General features: G+C 37.9%; 1 protein-coding gene and 1 long non-coding RNA gene across 14 annotated transcripts in view; one reads left to right on the top strand and one right to left on the bottom strand.

Annotated features, from left to right (window-relative positions):
• Nucleotides 1-22,227, top strand: part of LOC129718570 (neurexin-1b) — a 265,446-nt gene that overhangs the window by 29,744 nt on the left and 213,475 nt on the right. For all 11 annotated transcript variants that reach the window (XM_055669463.1, XM_055669464.1, XM_055669462.1 and 8 more), the window contains exon 3: nt 16,059-16,192. In XM_055669463.1, the coding sequence (XP_055525438.1) occupies nt 16,059-16,192 (134 nt within the window). The remainder of the gene's footprint in view (nt 1-16,058; nt 16,193-22,227) is intronic.
• The window catches only part of LOC129718572 (uncharacterized), a 120,562-nt gene that overhangs the window by 30,412 nt on the left and 67,923 nt on the right, over nt 1-22,227 (bottom strand). For 2 of the 3 annotated variants that reach the window (XR_008726970.1, XR_008726969.1), the window contains one exon: nt 21,799-22,140. The exons of the other annotated variant lie outside the window; for it this stretch is intronic. This is a non-coding gene — a long non-coding RNA (uncharacterized LOC129718572). Of the gene's footprint in view, nt 1-21,798; nt 22,141-22,227 lie in introns of those variants that run through there. 3 annotated transcript variants of the gene reach the window in all.

The raw sequence follows: 22,227 nt of genomic DNA, 5'->3' as shown, positions 1-22,227 counted from the left end.
TATTGAAAAATTATACTATACAAAAGCTGAGCGGCATATTAAGCTTTAAGGTTTCGGTCAATTTTGTCTTGTAAGTGTTAACGTGTTCAAAAATTTACGGTGCCCTACAAATTTTTTACAAAAAGCTGCATATTTTTATACTGAAAATCTGTGAAATTGTTTTTGGAATACAAAATGAAGCTTTGAATGTGTTAACCCTGCTCACAAGCGCAAAATAAATCGTTGAAAGCTAGAGAGAATAAAGATGTTTTCTTCCGGTTGATCTTTTCTTCCTTTAAAATCAAAGAAAAAGCTCACTAGAAAATGTCAAATACTTATCTTTTGATTTACTTCTTCCCTTTGACCAATGGTATTAGTGCGAAAAGCGTCTTCCTGCACTCCCGCTTTTGCTGCTTTTCGAGTTCACCTTGCACTCACACGGATTCATGGTAAGCCCTCGCGGAAAAACGCGCTCCGCCACCGAAATAAAAGACTACTCCCAGGAATCATCACTGACCAGAGAAACAAAAATGACCGCACCAAACTTTGTTTCTCTATTTATGATCTTGATTAACCACAACTCCGTTGCCCGTAGGGCAGGAACAAACTCAACATTCCACCAATGAAAATGGCATTTATCACTTTTTTTCCGAAAAAAATTCAATATCCAAACTGACAGGAAAAAACGATCCGTTTCTTTTCAAACATGCATGCTTTTTTCAAACCCAAAGTGGACAAGTGTAGGAATGAAATTATGTGGTTTTTGAATCTTTGTCAGCTTTCAAAGATTCAAAAACCACATATTTAAGTTTTACATAGTTTGAAAGTCATAACGCCGGAAAACTAATAAAGAAAATTGCTTGCTATGTAAGGAGTGGTAATGAATTCGCAAAAAATTGTGGCACAATCACTGATAAGCAAACTGCTTTATGATGCATACAGGATAATGTTTGATAGTAGTAGCATCTCGATTGCACATCAGCCTAGAGTATAAAAAACCCTCCTTCTATCCTAACATCTCGACTAGGTACATCAAAAGAGGAAACACTTGCTCAGACGTGTGTTAACACTTCAGTGCGCCATCTTTCGTGCGTTCCCTCTGTGTGTCTCACTCTCTCTTTTTCTCGGCTTGAAAGCGCTAAATTTGCATTTCAATTCATCATTCACTTAGCATTAGCATTCTGCTCCACAACAACCCACAAAGGAGTGTAAAAATAATCAACCATCAACCGGGAAGGAAATGAAAGAGCTAGAGGCGTTGAGTGGGTTTTGTGGAGGGAACAGGGGCTGGAAAAGAAAAGCATAAACATGGGAAAACAGTTTGTTTTATCCGTTTGTGCGCTGGCAAGCCAGAAATGCTTTACAGACGAGAACTTCTTTAGCTTAAAGCAGCGGCTAAAATTTGCGCAGGCTCTGAATTCTGCTCCCGAGTTTGGGTAATTTAAAAGAGACTTGCGTCATCGTGTGTGAAGAGCTGAAAGCTAACGTTTCTATTTTATGCATGCAGCAGCACACAATATTCGCGAAGACGGTGGATCTCGAGGCCACGTCCTCCGTCCCTGTTTTCTGTTTCGACACGGGAACAACTTTGTCGTTGCCGTTTTTTTTTTCTCCTGCAATTTTTTTTTAAATTTTGCTTTCTCTTTTCCTAAAGGATTAACTCAAGGACGCGTGCTTTCGTAGGTGGAAATTAAAAGCTTGCTCGTGTAAAATGTGAAAATGGTTCTCTGCGCGCCTACACGACGCTCGCGCGTGTTTACTTTTGATTGGTGTGGTACTTTTTTTTCTTAATTGTTATTAGAATGTTTTGTGGAACATGACGTGGAAAATTGCACCAAGCAAGTTTTTTCTCTTGAAATATAATATTTTTTTAGCAGAATATATGCCATATTATTATTTATTATTTCTCACACTATTAAACTATAGCTACATAAAACCACCAATTCAGAACTAATTACTTCTATTGAGCTTTAAAAATCACGATAGACAACTCGTTTCGCTCGTTTGCACGCCGTAACTCACACTCTAGATATCAACTAATTGCCATAATATCAGTCCCGGAGGTCAGTTCAGCACTCTCAAAGTGTAATTAATTAACGAACGCTTCGTTGACTTTTCTAAATTAACAATCATCATCCGTCACCTTTCGGCAGTCCGACAATTGAACGGAATGAGCTATTTTCAAGCCGCAGCTCAACTTGCCGGATGCGGTGAGTTAAAATTTGCGCACCAGACCAGATCACTCAACTACCGGGTCTCGCTCTACAAACATTTTAAATCAAATTACCCGCCCGAATCCCGGCGAATCCAGCCATTCTCGACGTGGGGGTTGTGACATACTAGCGGCGCCCACGCACGCAATTTCCGGACCGAAAATTCCCACCGAAAACATCTCTGCAGAGTGTTGCAGAATACAAGGTTAAACCGAGAGTAACGTCACGGTTTCAGTTACTTAACGATTTCCTCCCTCGAGCGTTGGCGAGAAATGCTTTTTTGTTGCTGTTGCGGTTCGGAAAATGGTCGCGACTTTCCGCCGGAAGCTCTTTCGCAGTACACTGTGGGAAAGAAGGTAAAGCTTAATCAGAAACAACCGAAAGTCGAAGCAGAGGGCTTGAAAAAATAAAAAAATTAACTTCCAGAAAAAAATAATTTATGGAAATCGGTGGAGTTGCGTGGTTATGAGTGCGTATTAAAAAGTTGAACGTTGATTCTATTCTGACTGACCGAAGAATAAAGGGAAACATCCGGTACTATCCGCTCTTGTAGGACGTGTGATTAAGTCCCTTAGGTTCCGTGTGGGTTTCTTATTATTTTCTTTCTGGTTTGAGAGTACACCACTGTCGTTAAATATCACTGGAACTCCTACAGTTGGACACCGAATGCGATTTGTTTCATTGTTCACCTGAAAATTTTAACGTGTGACTTTTTCTCATCCGTTCGATGACATTGGTTGCTACGATCTGCGATCACAAACAAAAATATAAATTCAACTAGAAATACCTTCTAAGAGAGAGAACTGTCACAATCTGAACGAACATAAAAAGTTACCCCACATTGACGGGTATTGTAATCAAATTTCTCTATCTGTTAATAAATAATAAATGAAAATCGCTCCAGAATTGCATTATTCCAGTGATTTTCAACTGGCTTATGTACCTTCTCACGGTTAGCAAAATAATTATCGATTGTAGCGAAACTGTCTAAAATTAAACACCTCCACGCTTTCTGTGATGCACTTCATTATTCCTCTGGACTTTCATCGTCACCACCGTCTAAACAAAATTTTACAGCAAAACTGAAAATGTTCAATTTCCACAGAATTAAAGAAATTTATGAAATTCACTACGAATTGATAAGAACATTGATAGATTCAAAATAGCCTGTAAAGCACAATGTTCCCTCTAATAAGCTTTCCATCCTTCACAAAATTTGACCCCGCCAGAAGGACACAACAACATTTCCGATGACGTCATGCTTCGCATTCAATCTCCGGTGCTGTCGGTCTTGTGGTTAACAGCGAGCAAAACTCACCTGGGCCTGTGTCGGGTCGGGGCTGACTGAGCCAAAATTCGTCCGCCAACACATTCACAGTCGTCATTCGGGGCTAAGTAGACCCATTTTCGGCGGGAGCGGTGGCAATTTAAAATACATCAAAGCCCCTCCCATCCATTGCTGTTGCTACCTGCTTTGGCTACTGGCAGAGACTCGTTCGAATAAACGCGCGACGGAACGTGGCAACAACATTCCAGCGCCCGAAGCAAGATGGTATCCGATCGGTAGGAAAGTGGGTCCCAGTGGAGTGGTGAGAAGGCGCACATCTTTATCGACTCGGATCACGTGCACGGTTCGATACGCGGAACAGTTTTTACCGGTTTCGGAATTTTCGCCCGCAGGCTGTTTACCTCCTTCCTGTCTGTTTGCATTTAGTGCCAAACAGGATGGAAATAAAAACAAGAGATTTCAATTTACTACCGAAAATTACCACTTTTTGCTTGATTTGCTGCCCGGTCCCGGTGTACCGTTCGAAGCCGGGATGAATGTGACGTTCGGCGGTTCGGATAGTAATTTTGCACCTCGATAATATTGGGTTCGGTACACGATAGCAACGAAAAAGGAAAAAACCATTTAGGGTGGGTTTCCGGCATGCATCTTTCTGTGCCGGTCTCAAGCCGGATGCCGCGTACGGCATTGAGCAGGGAAAGCACTTCGTGGGTGTATTTTAATTAAACTACGTTTTGTGGAGTTCTACTGCAATGTAAGGAAGATGTTTTGGGGAGTATATAATTTTTTTGCTCTCGATGAAACAAAAACTGGGTTCAATATTATTAAAAGAAAGGGAAGCTTTCGCATTCATTTGGCAGTATATATTACAAATTTGAAAAAAAAAATGCACATCGAATTTTAAAACGAATTTTGGTTTACCGTATTCTGCTTCCGAAACTGCAATTTTCGCTTTATTTTACTAGTTTCGGATTTACAACTTCTAACTGAACATTCTAAACTGTGTTATGTTGGTTATAATATTTTTTCGCATTTATTGTACATACGATGTTTGGAAACTTCAAGTTTCAGATCCTAGATTATTGATTTTAAAGGTAAGAGTTTCGAATTTCAGTTTGTAAATTTCAAAATCTCGAAACTGTAAGCTGAATTTCCATTTTTCCAATTATCAGAAGTTCATGAATTTTTCCATTACAAATTGAGATTATCCATTTCTTGTTTCAAGTTTCAGTTTATTTAAGATTTTTAATACTATGTGGAATTCAGGATTCGAGAACTCGAAATGATTTCTAATTTCATATTTTGTTTACACTAGAACTTAGCATCTGAACGTTCGAATTCAAGATTGGAACTCTGAATATCGGGCTCTAGACTTTGGATTTAAAATTGTGGACTCTCGATATGAATGTATAGAATCTGTATTCAGGATTCCAAATTTAGGGTTTTTCAAACTTCATATTTTGCATTCTGTGTTTTTAAAACTCAATTATTGGATTCCGATTCTGGAGACTGAAATTTCAATTTGTTTAAAGTAAGGGATTTCATCTTAATGTACAGTCAATTCAGAATTCCCTCTTCTGGGGTTTTGAGTTATGCAATCGTGATTTTAGACACTATTTTAGATCTATTTTTTAAGAATCCGAAATTAAAACTTCAAAATCCATGAATCGAGATTTACAATTTATAAATTTAGACTTTAGTTCATTCCACAGGTTGGATAATCATGTCGCATCTTTCGAATTGCAGACATACGATCCCGAATCCTGCATTCTGAGTATTGGTTCCAGAATTCAGGATTTTGAATTTTGTATTCTAAATTTAGGATTTTTAAGTATGGTTTCCGTACCCTGGATTTCAGAATCTGGATTCCAGAATATAATGTTGGAGTCAAGAATCACAAATTTCGAACTTAGACTTGTAGATTTTAACTTCAAAATTGCAAATTCCAGATCCAATGTTAAGGGTTCTGGACATTGATCAAGAATTCTCAGTTTTACATTTTGGACTCCCGATACTGGATCTAGGTTTTTATTGACCGATGAACTCATAATCTCAATTCTTTATTCCACAGTTCTAAAATTATGTACTTATGTATTCTGAATTCCAGTTAATTTTTTTCCATTCTGAGTGCAAGATTTTAGATTACATATTCCAGGGACTGGAATTCGAAATTTATCGTCAGAGTTCATTCTGGATTTTGGATATCAAATTTGGGTTTCTAAATTCAAGATTGGTCGGTAGACGGTTTCTAAATTTCGGAATCCACATTTTGTGAATTTCTGTTTCCAGGATATTTTTTTATCCCGAGCTCTGAGCTCAAGATTCCTCATTCTAAATTTTGGAATCGGGGGTGACATTGCGCATTTCGTTTCGTGTAACTCAAACAAAACATAATGTCCGCTGGTGGGCGTTATGTTTCGTTTTTCGTAATTGAACTGAGTTTTCATTGTGTATTCGAAATTCTCGATTTAAATACTTCTATAACTGATTCTGGTTTTTATTCTGAATTAGGTTTTATTAGATTGGGATTTGTTAATTACTGTATTCTGGTTGGTGGATTCAAAATTTCAGCCACGTTTTTAATATTAAGTGCAAGTTTTTGAATTACAAATTCCGTTCAAAATAACACATTCTACGCTACATGCTCTTGAAAAGTTTATGACTTGAGTAATGGGGATGATCTTGGAATTCTGATTAATCATTTTGATTTTCAGGTTTCAAATCCTGCTTGTTAAATATACTGATTTCTAGAATTGAGATTCTGAATTTTCTATTCTGCATTTTAAAAATCACATTTTTAGATCTGGATTCCGGATTTCAGAACATTAAATTAGCGTCTGGGATGATGATTTCAGATTTTCCATGTTTTATTCTGAACTGTAGATTCATGAGTCCTGCATTCTGCATTTTGAATTCTTGATTTCCGGATCTCGGTTTTTATTTGCTGATTTATGCGTTCTGGATTTTTTATTCGGTAGCTTGGAAACTGGACCTTTAGACCTAGGTGTTAAGATTACAGGTTGACAATTGAGGCTGAAACCAGGTTACTAGTGACGCGAGGTCTTTAAAAATTGTTTATGTTGTTTTGGTTTATTTAAGCGCAGTAAATAAATCACAACTGCACTTAAATTCGTTCCAGTTAGCGGACCCCTCGTTCGCCAAGGGGTCGATAAGTTTTTAGAAAAGTGAAAATTTAATGTCGTCATGATGCAGAAAACAACAAGTGATTTTCATATAAAGCGTTCAAATTATGGGAGCCATCTTGAATTTAATCAGTAAAACGCGTTTTTGGGCAAATCCTCCAAATTGCATCCAAAAAAATTAGGTGTGTCGTGTAGATTTATTTTTATTCATATTGAACACTTTACTTATAAAATTCACAGTTTTGTGTTCCCAAATTCAGACTATTGACTCGAATTGTGGATTTAGTGACTCTTAATTCAGGAATTTTTGGTTAATTAAATCTTAAATCCACATTCTAAAAATTTGAATTTTTGACTTGAGTAGTGGGGATGATGTTAGAATACTGATTTCTGGAATTTGGATTCTGGATTTTGAGTTCTGCATTCCGAAAATTCTAATTTTAAGATATAACTTTCAAATTCTGGATTCTGGGATTTAAATAAATTATGGTGACTGGGATCAGGATTTTTCATTTTTTAAGCTTCAGTCTAAATTTTAAATATATGACTCCTGATTCTGGATGTTGAGTTCTCAAAACAATTTTATTTTGGATGCATAAATTTCGCTTTCAACGTCTCACCCGATGTCTCCGCAACCGGAAGTTGACCTTCGAGTCTCCGGGCCAGTGAGTTTTTTATGGGCAAAGAAATGTACTAGGTTTGTTCCAATATTTACTATATAATGTTAGCTAATGTATACATTAGTTTACTAGTTATACAATGAAAATTTCATCCCCCTCTAATTCCCTACTACGAGAATCTCTGGGCAAGATACCAATGTCAGGTGGCAAACCTATCAGATATTGATCGAGAATTGTCAGATTTGTCTGCGTTAGAAAAATTTATGTGGTTCATTGAAACGCCAAAAAAGAAAATAATCCCAAATTGAGCACAGATTCGTCGAAAACGCCTTCTAAAAGCCAGAAAACGCCAAAAAAGAAAATGATCCCAAATTGAGCTCAGAATCGCCGAAAACGCCTACTAAAGGCCAGAAAACGCCGAAATAGAAAATGATCCCAAATTGAGCTTAGAATTGTCGAAAACGCCTTCTAAAGGCCAGAAAACGCCAAAAAAGGAAATGATCCCGAATTAAGCTCAGAATCGCCGAAAACGCCTTCTAAAGGCCAGAAAACGCCAATAAAGAAAATAATCCCAAATTGAGCTCAGAATCGCCGATAACGCCTTCTAAAGGCCAGAAAACACCAAAAAAGTAAATGATCCCAAATTGACTTCAAAATCGTTGAAAACGCCTTCTAAAGGCCAGAAACCATAAACGTCACATCACATAATGTACCCCAGTATAGTGAAGAAAGACGTAGTGCTACGTCAAAATCCGAAATTAAAACTACAAAATCCACGATGCGGTAACAAGAGTTTCAGACTTCTGTTCATTGTTTATTCAGATGTTGGAATGAACGTTTCGCATTTTAGTTTTAGATTGTGTGTGTCGGATTGCAGACTTTGACAAGGTTGCCATTTTACTAGATTGCCATTTCTTTATCCGACTCGGTGCGGTCACTTTTCATGCTGATGCGGTGAATGATCGCATCGCCTATAGTAAAGTAGCAATGATTTTATGGAAAAATTTTTTAATAAATTTTCGAATTACAAAAACCAACCATGTACATTTTGTTCATTGGCCCAAAAAAATGATCTGTGCAAAATTTCAGCGGAATCGGACATGATTAAAGGGTGCCTCAAAGCGCTCAAAGTTGTGAATTTCGGCCTTCAGAAATCGAGAAAAACAATTTTTTTTTCAATTTCAAATGACTTAAAAATGCATAAAACGTCGAGATCTGGTGTTATCTCCAAAAAAATATTTTGACCGAAAATCGAACTTTTGGGACTTAAGGGGTAATATCCACAAAAAAAAAAAATATTTTGATCATTTTTATTGCGGTCAAAATAATGTTTTCGAGATAATAAAATAGATCTCGACGTTTTATGCATTTTTAAGTCATCTAGCATCGAAAAAAAATTTCGATTTTCTCGATTTCTTGTGAGGATTTTATGAGGGTCGAAAAATCACAACTTTGAGCGCTAAATCATGTCCGAATGAGTTGAAATTTCGCTCAGAGCATTGCACAGCGAGTTTAAATTCAAGATGCATAATTTTTTGCGTTTAAGGTTCCGGAATATAGTTATTGATCGAGAATTACTGGTTTCTGAGTTAAGGATTCGGGTGTTCGGAATCTGGTCTTTTTAACCTGAATTCTTTGATTACAGCCTCCGTATAATTTTAGAATCTGTAATTGAGTATTTATTTTGAACTTCTGATTCCTAGATGCAAAGCTCGCCAGTTTTGGACCATAAATTTATGGATTAGGGATTAAGGGCTCTTGATATTATAGCATAAAATCAAATCTAGGGTTTGGGATGTGAGATTTTCTTTCCGATTGCAGGTTTAGATTCCAGATTTTGTGTCCAAAATTTAGGCTCTGGAATTCGAATTCTGGATTTTTGTCTGTTTTTAACTTAAGTTCTGAGTCCTTAACTATGAATTTTAATTGGGATTTTTTTGTTGATCTTGGAATTTTAGTTCTTAACCATAGATTATGAATTTTACTCTCTGATCGCTGATTTCAGAAATTTGGAGTCTGGACACCGAATTTTTAAGTTTAGTCTCTTTATTCTGGATATGTATCCTGGATTCCTGATTATCAAATTGCTTTCTGGAATCATAAATTCGGGAGTACATTTTTTGGGGTTTCAGTGCCTAATTCTAGATTTCGAATAAGGGATTCCTGATTTTGGGTATTGGATTATCCAATCGACTTCAAGTCCTGGATTAATGCATTCTGCTCAGGTTTTCATTACTGCATTTTGGATACGTGATTCTGAAACTAGATTCATAAAAAATCAATTTATTATAGCTGGTGTAATAAAAAAATTGATTATTATAAATCATTTCGTTTCTTGGAATGACCCTCACCCACCGATGAACAGTTCTTTACTGTAGAACCGCTTCCAAGAAATAAGCAGGCGTTGAAAGATGATTAATGTTCAACGCTTAAGTGTTCGAAATTTGATACAGTACGATACTTGATAAATTAAAGATAATAAACAAAAGAAACGTCAAGTGGTAAAAAACGAGGTTCACGTAGAGCTTCTAAAGCTCGCACATGAAGACTTGTATAAAAGCTTGTATGCTTAACTGAATGGACAAACAGTGCTGCTGTTTCAACCGTAAAAGTTGCAAATTATTTGATTCGGATATCAAATTCGAGTTTCCAGATTCAGGATTTGTCGGATTCGGATCCTGAATTTTGGATAAAGGGTTGTGAAATCAAATTTGGAGCTTAGGGTTTAGGATTTCTTTTTGAAGTAGAATACTTCTCTCAGAAAGTTCGGCTTCATAGGGATGTGAAATGAAAATCTAAAACCGAAAAAAGTGAAAAATATGTCCAATTTCAAATGCTAATAAATCGGTTAGTATTCGATGGATTTCCTTCGTTCTTGCAGCAATAGATTGGAAAATCTTCTAAGATTCTTCCCAAATTAAGATAATTGTAATTTTATTATTCACACAATTGTACTATTGAAAATAGTCAAGCCTTGTCAAAACGAAAAATTCGACCTCTGATTGGTCGTTATATGCTTGCTTCCCAAGCACGGTCGACAGGATCATATACCTTGCAATTGAAAACATGCTATTTGGCCTATATAAGAGCCTGTTTCAGCCGGAGCCGCTCATAATAGTTCTAGACAGCGACAACAGCAGTCGTCCTTCCTTAACAGCAGCACTAGCCCTGTGATTGGTCACCACGTCTCAGGAGCAGCGCGGTTTTTCTCAGTGTGTGTCGCCAGACAGCCATTATTCCCCCGTGTTGGGGCAGCATGAAGATTGCCATCAGGAAATCCAATTTCGGAAATGAAAATGCCTTTGACAAGGCAAATAAACAAGTCATTGAAAGTTAATAATTTTTGTCAACGCAAGCAAGCGTTCTGTGTTGCATCCTAGCAATTTAAATTTGTCGCACCCGTCTAATTTACTGAATGTGAAATAGCTTCCACAGTGCATGTTGTCCGTGTATCTTAATTCCCCCAATGTTAGGGCAGCTCAAAGGTTGTATTTAGCAACCGATTTTGAACCGCAACATGCTTTTTTCAAGGCAAATAAAATAATAATTGAAGGTTAATAATTTTCTGGCATCAACACAGGCAGACATTCTGTGCGGGATGCCAACCCCCCACTGTAGGGACAGCGCAAAGGCTGCGATCAGCATAACCGACATTGAATAATGAACTGCCCTGTTAGTACGCATTCACAAAAGCAGTTAGTTCGACTATGCAGAGCTAATATGAAGTCGATTCAATCAATCAGCATAAACAGAATTTCGTCGTCTCCCAGCTGCCAAGTTGCAACATGATGCAACACGCAACAGCGAGCAAACGAAAGCGCTTGATGTTACAAACCGCAATAAGATACGGGTTAAAACCGTTGCATGTGTGAGAGCACCATCGCTGGATACACTATCTACTGTCTACTGAACGCAATAATCTGTTTACATGCGACACGGGGACGGGAACATTTTCTTCAACCAAGCTGCACAACACGACACAAAACATGTTATTTTGTTGCTTCAATGAGAGTGCTATCGGTCCGGCTCGACAGAATGTTCACAAGAAATCATTTTTGTGCATCCGTGCTACGAAACTGAGGAAAAACTTTAGAAACTGAAAAAAGAGGTGGAGCTTATCAAATGATCGCTCTGAGCCAGTATGAAGTCACACATATTTTTCAAGTTATGTCATTCCACCACGTACGAAAAATAATTCATCCCTATTTTCATCCCTATATAAGAGCCTGTTTCAGCCGGAGTCGCTCATAATAGTTCTGAACAGCGACGACAGCAGTCCTCCCTTAGCAGCAGCGGGAGCAAGCAGTGGGTACCATCGATGGCGGATAGCGGCCACAACTGTGGCATGGCTACGGATAGCGTTGCAGTTGCTCAGCAGTTGGGCCAGCGTATAGCGGCCACAACTGTGGCATGGCTATGCATAGCGTAGCTGTTGCAGCGGGTATATCAGCATCGATAGTAGCAGGGTCAGCTGATGCAACGACACTCCCTTCACTAAAATGCTGTTTCAGTGTGGTAGCGGAAAGCATCAGCAGCAGGCTTGCATGAAGTGAATACATCAGCCAGCAACTTTCTCTGAGGCCTCTGCCATAGTAGACGCGAAAAGCGGCGCGAACCGATTCGCTCGGCCGCAGGTTGATGTACAGCTCTACTGATGGCTGTACATTAACCTACAGCCGAGCGAATCGGTTCGCGTCGCTTTTCGCGTCTATTATGGCAGAGGCCTAATGGGAAAGTTGTATCATTTCGTTCATAAGAACATTATTGTCGGTAATATTACAGAGATGCGATTGCGTAAATCCGATTTTGAACTGAGCAATTGTTCTTTTGAGAACAAATAAAACACTTATTTGAAGAGTTAATAGCTTTTGGTACCAATAGCAGTATAGTGACAGCCTCAGCGGTAGATGCAGATGCAGCCGGTACTTCCCTGAGGCCGATGTAAAGGTAAATGGGAGCAGCACGGCGAAACAGTTCGGGTTATGCTTAGTTAGACGCGCGTCATTTTTCGTTGTTGATATTCCCCACATGAAACGACGCGCTTTCGTATAATAGCGGTGGTATTAGCGGTAGATGCATTTGCCAACACTTCCTCCAGTAAAGCCGTGTCTAGTTTTCAATGTGAAAACACCTTTCTCATTGTGTTGACCGTGCGCCTTAGTCCTCACTATCAAGGTCACACAGAGATGTAAGATAAACACTACATCCTATGATAAATTGAACAATTGTCCTTATAAGGACAACAAATGAATTAATGAAGATTTAATTTTGATTTAGAATACTTCTCTCAGGAAGTTCGGCTACATAGGGATGTGAAATGAAAATCTAAAAGTGAGAAAAATTTCAAATGCTAATAAATCGGTTAGTTTTCGATGGATTTCCTTCGTTTTTGCAGCAATCGATTGGAAAATCTCCTAAGATTCCTACCAAATGCATGAAATTGCAATTTTACCATTCGAACTATTGTACTATTGAAAACTCTTAAGCCTTGTCAAAACACAAAATTCGACCTCTGATTGGTAGTTATACCGCGCTTTCCCAAGCACGGTCGGCAGAGTTATGGACCTAGTAAATTGGGAATGCATCATTTGGCCTATATAAGAGCTTCATCAGATAATGAACAAACATTTCATCGGATATTAAATTGAACAACTGAAATTTGAAGAACACAAATGATTATTTGAAGGGTTAATATTTTCTCGTTTTGCGCTTTAATCCAAAGTTAATTATCTTCATCTACATGCATACTCTGACTATTCTTACGTGTCTGCGTCGCTTAGTGTTTGGCTACGGTCATGCAGAACGCAAATAACGGCGCGATGCGATTCGGCAAGACGAAATCTGTTGATATGTATAGCTCTACTTCGCCTTAAAAAGAGCTGTACATTTCACCACGGTAAGGCGAATCGCATCGCGCCGGCATTCGCGTTCTGCATAACCGTAGCCTTTGTTCCGTTCCCGTTTAATGATGTCGTATTAAATGTGCATATTACAATTCGGCAGCACTTCAACTTTTCATTTGCACAAAATTTAAAAATATTCAATGAACTTCATTCAAAATATCAGACAAAAAGAAATTACAATACTGCCAATGAACGGTCAACGTTTATTTACTAGAAAAAATGACTGACACGCAAGCAGCCGGTTATCTTTCTTGTAAAAGTATTCTACTTCAAACTTGCGGTCGTGGCTTTGCATACAACCTTCTTGTGATTTTTCGATTTTAGATCTACACATTCAGATTTTGTGCTCCAAAATTTCAGCGCGATTTTTGATTTTTTTTTCCGGAATTTTGGTTCTGAATAAGGGTAATTTTACATTCCGGATAACAGCTTTCAACTGAAGTTTTGGGTTCATAATTATGAATTTTGGTGTGTTTCACTCGTGACCTTAGAGTTTTAATTCCTGGTTCTGGATGGTTTCTTAAATCTTGCTTTCTAAATGTTGATTTCTGGAAGTTGGATTCTAGATATAAAATTTTGCTTTTGAATTTTAGTATGTAAGATACGGTTTCCAGATTCTAAATTTATGACTCTGGATTCCATAATGTAAATTTGCTGTGTGGGATTTTGAATTTTGGATTGAGAATTTTTAAATTTTGCTTCATTTAAGATTTGGATTTTCAAATAGACTTTGAATTTTCAATTCTCTTACTCTTGACATTGATCTAGAATTCTCGACTTTCTAATCTTGAATCCGGGTATGAGTTTCTCTTTGCTTTTGGATTCGTAATATAAACAAATTTTTTATTTTGATCTATGGTTTCCAATGATAAATTTATCTATTACAAATTTTGATTTTTTCTTTTCTTAATTTGATTCAAAATTCGGAGTCGACATTCTGGATCCTCATACATGAATTATTCGGAATTCAGAAATGAAGAACTTAAAAAACTGATTCTCTCTTTCATTATCAGGGTAGTGGCTAGATTTCAGACTGAATTCCAAATTTTTGATCACAAATTCCGGAGACTAGAATTGAAAATCTATAATTTGAAATTCATTTTGGATTTTAGTATCCAATCCGGATTTCTAGATTCAGGATTTGTTGGGTTCAAAAGTTTGTATCCCAAATTTCGTATTATGGGTTATGTACTCCTGAAATTACTGTCTAGCATCAGTATTCAGAATACTAAATTTAGTGTATGTGAGACTTTGTTTAATGAAATTCAAACTTTGATTTTGAGTTGAAGATTTGCAGATTTGAACCGGGTTTTGGAAAGTGGGTTCTTGAACTGGAATTTTGTAGTTTGTTTACAAAATACAGGACTCTGGGAGCTTATATTAGGAAAAAGCTGCTGGAGTCCAGATTTTACATTCTGAATTTCGAATTTAAGAAGCATTTAGTAACGGATTCTAGTTTATTGTACTGTGCATTATCAAACCTGCATTCTAGATTTGGCATTCTCGAGTTTCTCATTTTAGATTATAGAGTTTGGATTAAGCGAAAACAATAAATCCATAATCCGGCATCGAGATTTCGGATTTAAAATTTTGGAAGTTTGGATTTTGTATAGAGAATTGGACTGAAGATTCAGAAACTGTAAACTAATTGCATGCAGGAATCAGCTTATTGAATAGCACTGATCTAGACAGAACTCTGTATTTGAAGCATTCAAAGCAAAAAGAATCTTCAAAAAATCATTTTCATTTAGTTCCCCAAACTCAATTCACCCTCACATCGTTTATTTAGCATCTTCTCGGCATCGTCACAAAAACCCCACCACACGGGGCGAGGCTCGGTTCAATCCTTCGAAGCCCGCCCGGAGTAACACAATCAACAGCATCGACGACGACAGTCACCAAGCTGCTAAGTCACCGTCGCAGCGTAAAGCCAATTTCCGCCGCTATGTTGCGGCTCTTTCCTTGGGTGAAAACTTTCCGCGATCGCTATCGGAACATCATTAATTCATTTCCCGCCCGAAACGCGTCGGCTGAGACACACTGAGACATAATGGAATTCTGCGGCAGAGCCTTCCTTTCTAAAGCGCGGGGGGTTCAAAGGCACTTCGTGTGTTGTATTAGCTTCGAATCCAATCAATATTAGCAATCTCATCACAGTATCAAACCGTGGAAAGCTTCTTCCGGTATAAAGCCTGGCACACAGTTCTCGCGGTTGGTGCAGAGAAACGAGGCTGAAAAGAGGAGCATAATTTGAACAATTTTCCAAGCAGAAAGCAGTTTAATGCATCGCCCGTGCCGGAAGGAAAAGTTGACAACGGGAAAACTGGCTTTATTGATTCTTTTCTTCCATACGTCACTCGTTACGATATGTTTCGGTTTATGTTCTGTCGCTCGAGGAAGAGTTTCTTAAAAAAACGTATGAAAATTTTGCAGACACACCATCTTATCACGGTTAGTTTATTAACCAAGCAAAGCTGGTGGTGGCTATCACATTCACTAATCGGTTCGTAATAAAAGTTGACACAAGGAATCTTCACTTCCGGTTCCGCTCTCCTCGGGAGACCGTCGATTTCATGCTTCGCTCCGGCTCGCATCGGACACAAATGAGATGAGACGAATTGATTGGCTTTGGTTGAGTGCCACTTTCCACCACTTAAGTAAGCTTTAATGCAAGAAACGTACAGAGAGTGGAAAAAATAATGGTCCCCTTAGCTAGATGATTTTCTTCCAGTGATACTAATTGCTGCCACAGTAAAGTGACTTCCTGACCCTGTAAAATGCTGCATCCTATTCCAGAACAAGACTAGAGCTAACCAGTAATTTCATGCCGATTAGTTTAGTGGGCCCATTAGTCCCGATTTTCCCTCCGAATTCGACGCAATAATCAGTTTTCCTTTCTTTCCTGCTTTCAGGTCCTGCGGAATGACGAACACACGACACTCACGGTGGACGGCGTCTCCCAGAGCCGCACATCCCGAGGGAAAGAGTTTCTGTTTGGCAAGTTTGCCACCAACTCGGATGTTTTCGTCGGTGGTATGCCCAATTGGTAAGTACCTGGTAACTTTCGCCCAATCAGACAAATTCCATCAGCAGTCTTTTACGGCCAGAATTGTTGAAGACTTTCTTGTTCTACGTAAATGACGACGGTGCACTAGGCTGTAGAAGTTTTCTCGCTAAACAAGACGACGTTTCCGGTTGCGCGAAAAGTTTTACTTTTGAAAGCAGCAAATCGAATGTCGAGCACTTTTTCATAATTATAAACATTGTTATAACAGTTTCCACTTTTCATTATGGCAGACAAATGTACGGTCCCGAGCACAGACAAACAGACCCAAAAGGTGTGCTACGTCCATCGACCATCAACCATTCAGAAACAAAAATACATTTTACCCCTGTGTCTGTGTCGGAAACTACTCGGGAGTTTGGCAATTTCAGCGTAACACAAAGATAGGTGCAAACAGATAACTGCTAGGGAAATTCCCGCTTTCCACCTACCAAAGTTTTACCATTTCCCTAACGCTAAGTGGAAGAAGTGGCGGCAAGTGACTGCCGAAAGTGGCACAGTAGAAACGCAGGCTCTTGAAAACTTTTCGCTGCTCCTGACTGACTGCTGGACGGAGTATTGACTAGAGGTTGAAAAAGCATCTGCATTTCGGAAGTGTTCTTATAGCTGGGGCCTTGCTCGGTAGTCAAAGTATTCCAATGCTAAAAGTGCACCGCCATGGGAATATGAGCATGTTCCAATTTGCAGAGGAACAAAAAGGTACTAACAGGACTATGTTTCTGTGTTTTTTTTTTCGGCTAATGCATGATTGCACCAGAGAAAAATTCATTTATTTGGAAACATTAGAAATGAGAAATTATGCTTGGAAGCAAATAAACGCTATTCATAAAACAACTTAAATATGAAATTTCTTTTCGATAGTAAACGATAGTAAACATTAAACAGAGGAAACGATTTACGAAACATAGAATAGTATTTAAGGCAATAATGGCATAAAAATGACACATTCGGCTCGACTTCTAGGCCTCCTGCGAAGAGAGACTTAGGAAAGCCTCGAACACCTTGAAAAAGCGAAAACCAGTTAAAAGGATTCTAAAATCTAAAACGGCATAGAAAATAAAATCGCCGAAAAGGTCGAAGCACAACTGTAATCGGATTAGAAGGCAGTAGTTTAGAATTGGAGGAAGAAAAATTAATTCTGCAGCGATCTAAAACCGGCTTTGAACGATGATTTAGGAAAGCGAGAACAGAAATGCAAAATGGCAAATATAAACGACTAAAGTCGGCTTGTTACACCATACAGATGCAAGAGGCGCCTGCTGAAGATTATTTATATTGAAAATTTACAAGTTTACAACATGGAATGCATGCAAATTATAGATTTTTGTAACGTTGCTACAATGTTTAAGGAACAAATTCGAATTTCTCATTTCGTTTGATCAACCACAATTAGATTTGGAACCGTAACCTACAGTATAACCGGTAGAGATCAGTTCCCCAATTTGGTAGTAGTTTTGGAATTGGATTCTGCAGTTTACCTGTTTCTTATTTGTCTAGTTTTCAAGCCAACTCTCAAACCTAAAATAAAATAAAAAAAAGGTCCTTGGTTTTATTCTATTTTTATTTTTTATGTCAACAGATAGTATTTTTACTCCAATATCAGACCAAAATAACATCGCCAAACGAATGACAGTGTAGGGTGTAACTGCCTTTGATGGACCACTTAGTAGCGTAGCTGCGAATTTTGCAAGAAAAAGTGTAAATATCTAAACTGAATTAAGTATTTCATCATTTGTAAACATGAAGTAACATGTTTATTATCTTTTCTGCATAAAAAACAACAAGATAATACCTTTATTTTCTTATAATAAAAGAAATAAATCATCGCTTCAGTTTCCTTTAATGGGCCACCGTTTCCTTATTTGGACCACAACAGTTTCCTAATTTGGGCCAGGTCTAAATAATATATCTCTTCAACCGTAGCTGCCGCTGATGAAACTAACTCTGGCTTACGTACTGAGAGTATTGGATGGAGGTTCATGAACCCACAGTACCATTACGGGAGTCACTTCACGGTGAAAACAGAGTGAAGTGAATGAAGTCCTCTTACGGGAATCACGTTAGTGAGAAAAATGTCGCAAGGAATATTGCAATAGCATTGAATAACATAAAAGTTTACTATTGTATAAACATACCGGCTTTCATCTTGCAGTCCCAATGACGAGGGTTTTCTGAGATGAATTTCTAGACTTCGTAACAGGGAATCCTTTACGTGCCATCCGAGTTATCCAACGAACAATTGAATCCTCTTCCGCGGCTGCCAATGCAATTGGTTTGCCTCTTCGTGGTGTTCCTGACCACTTGCTGCTTGCACGGAACATTACGGTGGATCGTGGAACATTGTAGCGCCTGCAAGTTTTTTAGTCGAAACACCACTTTTCGTTGCTTGAAGACACTCAGTAACAGCTGCATCATCAAATTTTTTACCAATTTTCGGCGTTTTTCCCATTTTAGCAGCAATTTTGTATAATAACACGATCATAACAAATTTATGGTAACTATGGTAACTATGATTCGCGGCGTTATATCGATGATAGCTCTTGTTCGAAATGAAGCATGTCGGAATAAGGAAAACAATATTATTTCCACCCTTATTTGGGCCACTATTTTTTCAATATTTTAAGTGTTTTTTCCAGTGAAATTTATTGCTTATCTTTTAAAGACACTATTATCCTACCCGTTCATCGAAAATCTGATTAGTTTCGCTCGGAAAGTGTGATGCCAGTACAGTTTTTGGTAAAGCCTTTTCCTATGAAAACCTTAACAGACCATGGTAAACCAGGTGACTGTTATTAAAAGACAGTTTTTACAGCTTTAATGAAGAATATTATAGAAAACGTCTGTTGCGACATTTCTAATGAAGAACATCATTGAAGTTGTCAAAGCACAAATCATAAAAAGTATATTTATAATGTGTCATTTGGTGTAAGGAGTTTGAGTGGTCCACTAAAGGAAGCAGATCTACCTACATCTCTTCGATGCGCGAGTCTCATTTGACCATTTTTATATGTGAGAGGTCGTTCTAGGTAGAACCGCCTTGGATGAACCACTTCCTTAAGTGGACCACCCGTCAGATTCACTCAATTTATGCGAAAACTCGATGGATTTTCAGAAAACTTTCACCGGGAAACACACCCAGCCAGTCTGCATCACATACATTTATTGATTCCGATTTATGTTACAAGAGATTGAGTTAATCTGACAGGTGGTCCACTATAGGTTAATAAAATAAAGGGGTCCACTACTGGTTAATTTACCCTATACTTACGAGCGAAAGCCTACTGCGACGCTCACTAAAGAAGCGAATCGAAAGAAAGTTTATTTCAGGCAAAAACAAAGGTTCATTCCAAAAACTGAAGGTTTTTTTCTCGAAAACCGAATTGCTGGGAATGCTTGTCAACACTCTATTAGCCAAAAACTGATTATTATAGGGTAAATTAACCTATAATGGACCCCTTTACTATATAAACCTATATTGGACCACCCGTCAGATTAACTCAATTTTCTTTAACGTATATCGGAGTTCATGAATATGTGTGATGCAGTTGACTGCGAAAGATGATTCCCGATAGTAGTTTTCTGAAAATCCCTCGAATTTTCACATAAATTGAGTTAATCTGGCGGGTGGTCCACTATAGGAGAGGGGTCCACTAAAGGCTAGTTTACCCTAGTACAGCAAATTCGACAGCTCAGTATAAATGGAAACCACCTCGCATTGTCTCACCAGTAAACCCTACTATTCGACACAGTCCACCAAACAAAGCTAGTTTTACCACTAACCTTAGCAATATCGAAGCAAAAACTCCATCACGTAGAGTTGATAACACTTAATCTCATATGCACATCACCTTTTCATCACGTAAAATAAAACGTTTATTTTTTTCTTCATCTATAATTTAATAAAACGTTTATGCAGAATTGTCCCACAAAACTCCATTTTTTCCTTCCATTCTGTTTACGATATTTTTCTTATTTTCACCATATTTTTTGATTAGTTATTCCGACTCACTTAGCATTTACCGATCAAGTAAAAAAATGTTATACGGTTTTTCAGCACTTTTCGTTACGTAAACAATGCGTCTTTATCATAAATTGGCCAATCGAAATCACAGCCAATTTTATGATTGCCATACTACTGCTGTTCGCTAGAGGTGGTGGAGCGAAAAACGAATAATAACGCGTAGTGTTGTCATGGTAACCTAACAAAACTGCGTAGTAAACTATCAGCTTTTGAAAATGGACCGTGGAATGGGGTGAAATTGATTACCTAACAATTCGATGTAAAAAGTGTTGATCAAAAGATACTGATTTTACAACACTATATAATGCTCACGTATCTGTCAATATTAACCCTTAAATGTCCAGGGTAATTTTTAATTTTTTCGTGAATCATCTCTAACTTCGCCAAATAAAACGCGAGGAATTTCAACACAATTTATCTCATAGGAACTTAGAGAATTCTAGGATTTGTTTTGTAAAGTGAACTATAGAAATTTCGCTCATAACCATAGCGGTTTCTTAGGGGGCCATCCACATACCACGTGGACAGATTTTTAACGATTTTGACCCCCCCCCCTCTCCCTCCGTGGACAACTGCCCATATAAATTCTGAAAAATATGTATGGACCCCCCCCCCCCACAAAGCTGTCCACGTGGTATGTGGATGGCCCCTAGACACATACTAGAGGACATTTCAAATAAATACTTACTGAGTAAAATCATTTCGAATCGACTGGAAATACGCGTAAATTTAATCGACCATTTTTGATTTGAATGAAACTTTGCACACGTATTTGGCTTAGCAAGCTGAGCATTTTTCACAGGTGAAGAGATTTTTTACACCCATGAGTTACATTCTAAAAGGGCGTATGCCTTTTGGCATAGATTTTATCCGAAGCATTGTTGCCCAGAAACCGTTGGTTGTATAGGAAAACTGTCTGATAATGAGTTGTAGGGAATCAAAAATGCACCATAAAAAAAATTTACACTGTACAAAAAAAAATTTGTTTGACCAAAATATATTAAAAATAAACATTAAATTTCAATTTAAAAAAAAAGAGTTGATTTTTTTTTATTTTTTTTTAGAGGAACTTGACGGTAATACGCAACTTTAAAAAAAAGTCCAGGATGGAGAAATGAAAAATAATTTTTTTATGGTAGAATAATTTTTTTATAAAAATTCTAATTGGAACATTTTTCAAAATATTTGTATTCTGATGATTTTAAAAGATGCAGAGAAACATTTTGAATCAAAAAGCTCTTGGTAGTTAACATTCTGAAGGCATCGATTTTCAAGTTATTTTTAATTTAAGCTCGAAAAATTATTAATATTTCGGAAAATACACGTTTTTCTTATTTTGTCCATGGTTCTCCAGCAAAAACCATACGTTCATTGGAATGCTTGATCAAAAATATACAATTTATTCTTTGACAACAAAACGATTGGGCGAACGGTTCTCAAGAAAAGAGTTAAATGTTCTAAGTGATATAAATATATATAAGAATCAAATATTTATTTTCGAGTTTTATTATCTAAGGAACATATTTTTTATAACATAGATACTTTGCAGAACTAGTTTCACCTTATATTTTATATTCATCATAAGTAAATGATTCAGCGGGGGCCTAGTGTGGTTGGTAACGTCTCCGCTAACCACGCTCGACGCCTGGGTTCGAATCCCACCGCCGACATAGGTGTCGACGGTTGTGAGGTGGCGTGATCCACTCACAACCAACACAAATGGTCTAGATTCAATCCTAGCCGACACCGGGAGATTTTCTGGGGCGAAAAATCTCTGGGATCACGCCTTCCATCGCATGAGGAAGTAAAGCCGTTGGCGCCGGTCCGTTGATAAACGGGTCGTGAGTTAGGGTCCTGGGTGTGGAGTCGCCTCCCTGGGCGTCGGTTATTGGCCACAACAGTGGCGGAACTAGACCGACGGAAAATAAGCGAGAGTAAAAAAAAAAGTTAATGATTCGTCATCTTTTGAAAACAGCTTCGTTTGTATCTTATTTTC

The sequence above is a fragment of the Wyeomyia smithii genome, chromosome 1 (genome assembly GCF_029784165.1).
Source record: "Wyeomyia smithii strain HCP4-BCI-WySm-NY-G18 chromosome 1, ASM2978416v1, whole genome shotgun sequence".
NCBI classification, from domain to species: domain Eukaryota; kingdom Metazoa; phylum Arthropoda; class Insecta; order Diptera; family Culicidae; genus Wyeomyia; species Wyeomyia smithii.
This window is presented reverse-complemented; position numbering and strand designations above follow the sequence as displayed.